The following is a 9,384-nucleotide window of genomic DNA, read 5'->3' on the forward strand; positions in this document are numbered from 1 at the left end:
CTGGGTCTTGAACCCGCGGGCTCAGGCAATCCACTCACCTCAGCCTCCCAAAGGCGCGGGATTACAGGCTGAGCCACCGAGCCCGGCTCATCCCAAATCTTAATTCTATCGTTGGTAACATTAACCTTTCAGTTCTCCAATAGATGGCTCCATATCACACATCTCATTATCTCCTCCGATCCCCCAAATTCAAATAGCCACTCTGGAGCTAAGAGTAAGAATGGAATGGAATTGCCTAAAATCTCTATCAACTGTTGCCCAAGTGCACTCCTGTGGGACCGATCTTTTGACTTTTCTTGTTTTCCTTTTTAGGATATGTTCTGAAATATTATTTGGGCCCTTAATCATCTTCTTTCCATCTGCAAACCCCTGTGTTTATTTTGTCTGCATAGGACCCAGGATTTCTTACTTGGGGCTGCCACTGTCTTTCTCTAATGATTAAAGATTATAAACTAAACTCATGCAGGCAGCATATTAATGAAATACCTACTGTGCTTTCCCACTCAGCAGGCAGAGTAGGAGTGGGGACATTACTTTGTAACTGACATGCAGCTTTTGTGGCATCTTTCAAAAGGATTTTTTTCCAGTTCACCATGAACCTTCTTCTCAGCACACTTTCCTCCCTTGCCATTTGCTATTTAGATACACACACAAATGATACTTTTCTGTTCCATCATCCTGGAAGATACTGAGAACTAAAGTGCCCACAACACTAGGACCTATGTTTGCTGATGGTAAGGAATACCAGCTGTTTAGTTTTTAAATTTTAAAAAAATTTACATTTTGATTAAAAAAAAAAAAAAAAAAGAAAAACACCTTCAACTTTTATTTAGGAAAACAGGCTAGTTGTTGCTCCTAGAAAGCCATGGGGGCCTAATGAGTACACTGATGATATATCTGTTTAAAGAGCTTTAGGTTAAGGATGTTAGCTGGAAGTAAGTTTAAATAGGTTCTGAAAGAAAGCTTTGCATTTATGTTTTCATAAGTGTAAAACATTTTGAGGTACACAGCGGGACATGTGCTACACTGGAAATGTTCAAGTAACACTAGATATTTTATGTTTTAGAAGAGGTTGAAGCAATAAGATTAAATGCAGAGTTTTGTTTTGTTTTCCAGAAGCCACTACTAGTGTTTTGGCAAGTTTGGTATTGATTGTGACATGGAATGTCAAGTGTGACATTTGATCCTACAAATCTGTGTGAGGAAAAATAACATGTAAATGTTTAAGAGTCAAATAAGTGTAATGAAAACAGGTAACAAAAATTTTTCTTGATAATCAGGAGACAAGAAGGATGATCCAAGAGTTTCCACAGATTTCAGTTTAATAATTAGTTTCTTTACCTTTTCTGTTTTTATAATCACTTCATCTGTCAAACCCAGGGTGTGTTGCTTTTCCTCTTAGTTTCTTTACGTTCTGATGAGGTGTAGTACTTATCTAATACGTGCCTAGTGCTGTGCTGGCAGGGATTTCACACGTTTCTTCTCATTTAATCATCAGTCTACTAGTTCAGCTGTCTTAACATGGGCTCCGAACTCTGGCCCCAGCTCACTGTGCTGAGGCAGTGGTCCCCAAGTCCAGTCTGCAGATGGCTGTCTCTCCAGCGTTAATTTTCTCCCAGTCTATGGGAAGAAATAGCAAATGGGCTGTGTTGTGAAATTTTCATAAAGCTAAAGATATTTTATTCCATTATCCCTTTTCACCTTTTTAAAAGAGACTAAATGCTGTTTGGCTTATGAGACAGTAGTGACAGTAGAAAACTTTCTTATAAGTCCCTCTTTGTCAAAGTAAAACATATGCATGTCTCCTGGTTGGTCCTCTCCACCCCTTCTTTTTATTTGTTTTTAGATCTAAAAGCCTCACAGCTCCTGGCTTAAAAAGTACTTTCTCTAACCAAATTGGCATATGTTCATGTTCATTTTAAGAGAAAAGATGGCCAGGCACAGTGGCTCACGTCTGTAATCCCAGCACTTTGGGAGACTGAGGCAAGAGGATTGCCTGAGCCCAGGGGTTTGAGACCAGCCTGGGCAACTTGGGGAGAACTCATCTCTACAGTAAATCAAAAAATTAGCTGGGCGTGGTGGCATGCGCCTATAGTTCCAGCTGCTTGGAAAGCTGAGGCGGAAGGATCGCTTGAGCCCAGAAGGTCCAGGGTGCAGTGGCATGAGTGTGCCACTGCACTTCAGCCTGGGCAGCAGAATGAAACCCCAACTCAAAAAAAGAAAAAGAAAAAAAAAGGAGAAAATCTATTTGATCTAGTAGTAATGCAGTTTTATATGTTGTAGTTTCTGATTGAGTCTCATCTTCAATTTTTTAGTTTAATTTTTAATTTTTTAATTTTTTTTTAGAGACATAGTCTTGCTATGTGGCCCAGGCTGACCTCAAACTCCTGAGCTCAAGCAATTCTCCGGCCTGCACCTCTGGAGTAGCTGGGATGACAGGCATGCAATGCTGTACCCAACTGCCCTTGACGGGGGCTTTACCCGTGAATATGTAATACAGCTTTTGGCAAAAAACCTTTTTCAAGGACATGTTTTTATTCCCTGAAAGGTTTTCCTTTTCCACCTGTCACTAAAGCCCTTGTTTGGGAGCTGCCTTGATTTGCCATCTGTTGGTCCTCTTCAGTGCTGATAATGCTTTGCTTTGCTTTACTTCTTCTTTAGTGATACAAATGAAGTCGACATACCACCCAATACACGAGTTGGCACCAAACGCTATATGCCTCCAGAAGTGTTGGACGAGAACTTGAACAGAAATCACTTTCAGTCTTACATCATGGCCGACATGTATAGTTTTGGCCTCATCCTTTGGGAAGTTGCCAGGAGATGTGTATCTGGAGGTAAGAAACTGATATCTTTAGAGAGCTACTACAGATCCTTTTTTTCTGATGAGAAATTGGGGTTATCATATTTCTACAAAATCAGGTTTTCTCTTATCCCTCACCCCCTTTTTCTGTGGATGCAGCCACAGTCCTCCCAGGAAATGATACTTGACATCTCAGGATAATCCTTGACCGCCTGCCTCCCTCCGCCTACTACTGAGCACACCATCAACTTCCCCTGCCTTTTCAAGGATCACCCTCTTCTGCTCTGTGTATTGTCTCATTTCTCTCTTGGGCTCTTCCTCCAGCCATTGTTTCATCGAGTCAATCCCTCTTTCCACCCCTTTCAACTTCTTGTCACCCGTCTGTGGGCCCCGTCCCCAACTCCTGTGCACCGTTGCCTTGTGAAGGTGAGAAGACATCTACTTCTTACCTCCTCTACTTCTGTGCTTTCTATAAAACTTCCTCATAAAGCAGTTCTAAAACATCAGTTTTTATCAATAGGAAATTAAAATATCAGAATATTGTTATTGTTCATGACAACTTTTCTATAAGCATAAGGATTCTCTAGTAAGACCAAGTATAATAAAAGAAACATCTTTAAATATTCAGAAGTATTATTGCTTGTACTGTTTCTATTGCTGCATAATCTGTCTTTGAGCATATTCTGACACCTTTTAGGTAAGGAGCTGAATCTTAGACTTTTCTGTAATAAGTATCCTATATATGATTCTGCACATGGTTGTGCCCATTAAAAAAATCTTAATGCAGGCTTGGTGTGGTGGCTCACACCTGTAATCCCAGCACTTGGGGAGGCTGAGACAGTAGAATCACTTGAGGCCAGGAGTTCAAGACCAACCTGGGTAACAAAGCAAGACCTTGTCTCTTAAGAGGGGGAATAAATACATACATACATACATATACATATATATATATATATATATATATATATATATATATATTTTTTTTTTTTTTTTTTTTTTTTTTTTTAGCTGGTGCTCACTACTTGAGAGGCTAAGGTGTGAGGATCCCTTGAGCCCAGGAGTTCAAGGATTTTTGTGAGCTGTGATCACACCACTGCTCTCCAGCCTGGACTATGGAGTGAAACCCTATCTCCTAAAAAAAAAAAAAAACCTTGATGCTGCTGTTGTTTTTCATAATGGCCAGTTTAAACTCATCTTAACCTTATTTATTAAAAAATAACAAATCTTGATGTTGCTGTTATTTCTTATAATAGCCACCTTAACTCATCTTTTTTTGAAAACATAGGCTTGCCCAAGATTCTGAAAGTGCAGCATGCAATTAAGTAGTACTGCCATTTGTTATTGTACTTGCTGTTTAGTATCTGTGACACCTTGGGCAAGTTACTAACTTGTCTTTGTTTTAGTGTTCTCCTCTTAAGAGTAAAGTGAATGATTGTATCTATTTCAGTTATTGTGAGGCTTTGAGGAGTGTAAAGAGATTGAGAACTACCTGGCATATAAATAGCTCTCAGTGCGTGTTAGCTGTTAGTGCTATTAATAATTTTCATGTTGCTTGGTAGAGCCATAACATCTTTAGATTCATATTTAAATATAAAGAAGAATCAGTTAATGAACAAGCATTCACACTTTGGTAGAAAGTTCATCTTCGGTGACACAGTGCCTTCTAATCACTTTGAGAATTTGGAGCCTATTATAAGCAATTTGAAATAGAATGCATTCCCTCTGAAGTAAGAGAACTCTTTTGTCCAAAAGGAAAGTTAATGCAGGAAATTTTCTCTAATCAGATATTGAATACGTATCCCATCATAAGTTTGAAGAAGAAAAGAAGCAAACAAAAGATAAATTAACTAATTGCCTATTCCTTGATTTCATGCTTTGTAAGGAATAGATGAGCCTATTTTAAAATTATATGCACACACTTAATTAAGATAGCTTTATAGAAATAGAAGGTATAGCAGTGTACAAGATTACTTTTCTAATTACATTTCCTCCCTAACATCTAAAACAAATAGGGCTACAAGAAGCCTATATGTGAAAGCCTATGGGCCAAATACAGGAGTGGTGATTCCCAGCTTAAAAGCAAAGAAGCTGTAAGTAAACAGCAGAGTATTAATTGCTTTGCTAGGGCTGTGTTTGCATGTGAAAATTGGAGAGGCACTAAAATGTTCTCTTATCCCTTAGAGAAGTTGAAGTCCCAGATCTGCCCCATTCCTGCTGAATGGCCCTGGGCAAGTTACTCAGCCTATCACATGCAGATTTCCTCATCTGAATGGTGTGGAGAATAATGCTATCTCAGGAATGTGCTTGTGAGAATTTGATAAACTAAACCTCCATGCTTGGTATATAGTAGACTCTCAACAAATGATTTTATTTTCTTTTTCCAGAGAAGCAAAGCACACCAAATTCTGTTCTCTAGCATTTTCTTTTATGGCGATATTGGGACATTTTGGGGCTCGTCTCTCTAGTCCAGGCACTTTTGGGTGAAGGGGTGCATCCAGATGTTGGCCTTTTCATCTTTAGAAGGAAAAGAGAGAAAAGTGTGAGGTTTCAAACACAATTAAATGGCAGCTAACATGGGGAATTCTGGTAACTTGATGACATGATAAGGAGAAAGGAGTAAGGCCCATAGTTCAAAGCCAGAATTTGGTTGATTCATAATTGTATGTGGGGGAGTCCTGCCTGTGTCTGTTATAGTATGTACACACACATCACTATCCATCCATCAGCCCTTCCAGTAGGAGAAAAATATGACATGGACAAAACAGATGTGGTCCTTGCCTTCAAGGTGTTTTCAGGGCCATTGTTTTGAGAAAGGAAGGACTGAAGTAAAGCAGAGCTTGTCCTGTGTGTCAGGCCTTTTCTTTTATTATATCTTATGGAGATAAAAACCAGTGGAAGGAGATATTAACATAGATAATACACATAATTAAGCTCTGTGGTCACAGCAGGGCAGAACAAATGGTGAGTTGAAATGAGCTGAGAAAACTTTGAAACCTTTGGTCCTTTGTGATTTTATATGGATTTGAGTTTACAAGAAAGGGCAGAACACAGGCGCCCAACTTTGCCAGAGTAAATTCCCAGTGAATTTAATGATGTGGTGTATAATTTCCCAGCTTGATGGCATCATCTTTTTCAGGTGAAAAGCAATGACATTTCTATAAAAGATGATTTAGAATAGGGAGTGAGGGTACTTTGGAAAAATCGTTCAGAGCAGTATCCTCTGAGGGGATGGGGCTGCTTGTAATTATTCTGGGGAGTTAATCAGAAAAGAAGATACAAGTAGCCTGAGTTTTTAAAGGACAAGAAAAAAGAGGTAGTAATTAGATACTAGGAAAGGCGAAATAGAGTTTAGTGCGATTAGTGCCATTTTCATGAAGATGGTGTAGATTTGTATTTCATAACCCTTCCTTCAACAACACATATTTTTTTCTAAAAATAATGTATTCCGTGTCAGAAATTAGAATAAATACAGAAAATTTAAAGAAGAAAATACAAATCAGACAATTCTTGAACCTAAAAGAATTATGATTAATATTTTTGGGTGTCCATAATTTTCCAAGTTTTTAATGTGCCAAACACATTCTTGTGATTAAGCAGAAAAAGTATAAATCTGACATTTTGTTCAAGCAGAATATAATCCCAAATTTATTATTTTTATAATCTCATTCTACAGTATGTGATTCTGTGCAGTATGAGTGCAGGATTTGTCTTTCAAATTTGCTTTGAGATTTAATATAGATTCATTTTTCTAATTTGGTCTTTATAAAATTGAAAATAAATTTGAGATGATGCTTGTTTTACTTAGCTTCTAGAAATTAGAGAAGAAAGGCTTGAAGACCTGTGATAATATTTTTAGTTGGACCTTCTATTCATTTTTTAAAAAAATCAGAGTAAGTGTCTTTTGAGTATTTTTTTTTTTCAAGATTTATTTTGCTGTTTTTGTGCTTGGACTTTTCTTTCATACTGATTATAGCACTTTCCTTTGAGAACAGTTTGTGTTAGACTTTTATTTCTACTTCACAGAAAATAATGACAACATATTTGTAGGTATAGTGGAAGAATACCAGCTTCCCTATCATGACCTGGTGCCCAGTGATCCCTCTTATGAGGACATGAGAGAGATTGTGTGCATCAAGAAGTTACGTCCGTCATTCCCCAACCGGTGGAGCAGTGATGAGGTAAGGCTTGAGGTAACCATGTGGCTATGACTGACTTTTAAATAGACTTTTCTTCTCTTGCCAAATTCCAGAGATTCATCATAAGAGATCTTTGTTTTTATAGCAGTGGTGCCTCACTGCAATAACTTGTTTGTAGCTAAGTGGAGCATATTAAATTATTTATTTTCTTTTTCCAATTTTATTTTGCCACATCCGGAATATATTGATGGGTCAACATTTAGCTTGTGTATGAGATAACATTATTTCATTTATTTATGATGTCTTGACAGTTGCACAAAGGTCATTATGTCTCTCAGTGTGTTTTTAAAGCCTTGTTGTTTTCCACAACAAACCCATGTACAGCATTCTCCTATTCTGATGAGGAAAAAAGATAGGACCTTGAAGAATTAAGTTTTCTATACATAGAAGTGGTGCGAGTTGACCTAGTTGAGATGCCTACTTGCTCTGTGTGTGTTTGTTAATAGGGATGATGAGATGTGATTTGGACAAGTCCATGTTCAACTTGACTTTAAGAATGTAGTTGGGAAACCTCCACAGATCTGGAATGAGCTGTTGGGAGGGAGGAACTGACACAAACAGGCCTGTTTCTCCTGACTTTTTCCTCCTGCTCCATGTTCCTCTACTCCCACCCTCTGAGCCTTCAGTTCAGATTCACCATGTTGAGTTTGGAACATTCGAGAAGAGTCAGGAGCACCCACAGGAAAAAAAAAAAACTCTCATTGCCCATGTCCCAAAACCACTGCAGAGAAGGGTCGGAGCACCATTTGTAAGTTATTTCTTCAGTGTAAAAGATATTTTAAAATAACCTTTGGTTCATTGGTTTTTGTGTCTAGTTTCTAAAATGCTAAATAATATATATTTCCCAGCAAGCTGTGCAGAAAGCTTTATGAGATGCCGGAGTTATGTTATTTTGAAGGTGGTTTTGGGCATTTGGTGTGACTTGAAATCCCTTCACCGAGAATTTCTATTGAAGGGAAATTGTGCTTTTCAACAGGAAGACCAAGAATTGATATACCATGGAGGAAGTTTTAGTGATATGATGCCCAGGTCATTAATCTTGTTAAGTGGTACAGTGTGATGTTATTATTGTAGCAGACAGCTGTGATTTAGGAATAAGCTATTCGTTTAAATAGTATGGAATTAGATAAAAGATTTAAACTTATCAAGCAAGTGCTATAAACCATCTGGGAGTGTGGAGGGGAATATAAACTCCCTGGGTATTTTTATATTTGCTTAATACTGACTTCAAAGATGCCCTTCTACAATCAGCAAAACCACCTGCTTGCTTTTATCACAAGGAAGGCATGAACATCTGATTTACTCAATTACAATTTTGCATGAAAAAGTGCTATGGAATTTTATTTCTATGTGATTTTAAGGACTCCTTTTCAAAATATGTTCAAACTTCAAAACTAAACTAAAACCTCAATTGTATAAAGTGCCAACCTTTGAGATTCTCCATTTCTCTAACATGACTCTGATTTTCTTCTTCTCTTCATCAGTGTCTGAGGCAGATGGGGAAACTCATGACAGAATGCTGGGCTCACAATCCTGCATCAAGGCTGACAGCTCTGCGTGTAAAGAAAACACTTGCCAAAATGTCAGAGTCCCAGGACATTAAGCTCTGATGTGAGAGAAGAAGCAAGCATCTTTGAAGAAAGCCAGTAGATACTCTTCTGTTTGTGGGCAGAACAAAGGACATTAAAGAAGCATCCATCCACAGTACAAACCTTGAACATCATCTTGCTTCCCATTGGGTTCAGACCTCACCTCTTAGGGAGCAACCTGGACAAGAAGACAGAGAAGTTCCCAGAAGCACAGATTGATCCATGTGTTTGTAGGAGGAAGAAACCACTTGGGTAACTTGTTCAAGATATGATGCATGTTGCTTTCTAAGAAAGCCCTGTATTTTGGGATTGCCTTTTTTGTTTTTAAAGATGCTTTAATTTTGCCAAAATAAAACAAATAATGTGGATGTTTTAAGGTTAATATTATTATAGTTTAAGTAATAACAAAGTTTCTTTCCAGAAACTTTGCTGGAAGGTACATTAAAATACGCGTTTTTCCATTGGTACAATATTGTTGCACTCTGCAAACCAAAAGACAGTCTGTGAAGTTGGAGAAGGTAGAATGGAACTCATTCTTAACATCCCCGCCCCCCTGCCCCGCCTTAACCCCTACCCTGACCTCCTCAGACTACTTTGACCAGTCCTGCATTTGGGGCTGCCAAAGCAATGTGAATGCACCTGGGTACAAATGCCACCTGTCTAGGACCACACTGTGGAATTCCTGCAGGTAGCTTTTTGCAGCTTCAGACAATATGGAACAAATGAAGGTTTTAATGTGATGAATATGTGAGTGTTGATGGGTGATCTTCAGAACCACTTGGTGTTTCTGATTGTG

General features: G+C 38.3%; 1 protein-coding gene across 1 annotated transcript in view; it reads left to right on the forward strand.

Annotated features, from left to right (window-relative positions):
• BMPR1B (bone morphogenetic protein receptor type 1B) overlaps window positions 1–8,964 on the forward strand; it is a gene marked incomplete at its 5' end in the record, with an annotated part of 35,108 nt that extends 26,144 nt beyond the window's left edge. The window contains 3 exons of the mRNA XM_008054070.1: window positions 2,662–2,837; window positions 6,851–6,981; window positions 8,484–8,964. Of these exons, the coding sequence (XP_008052261.1) occupies window positions 2,662–2,837; window positions 6,851–6,981; window positions 8,484–8,609 (433 nt within the window). The remainder of the gene's footprint in view (window positions 1–2,661; window positions 2,838–6,850; window positions 6,982–8,483) is intronic.
• Between the last annotated feature and the right edge of the window lie 420 nt (window positions 8,965–9,384).

This window comes from Carlito syrichta, unplaced genomic scaffold, assembly GCF_000164805.1.
Source record: "Carlito syrichta isolate Samal-C Ts95f unplaced genomic scaffold, Tarsius_syrichta-2.0.1 Scaffold288994, whole genome shotgun sequence".
Classification (NCBI taxonomy): domain Eukaryota; kingdom Metazoa; phylum Chordata; class Mammalia; order Primates; family Tarsiidae; genus Carlito; species Carlito syrichta.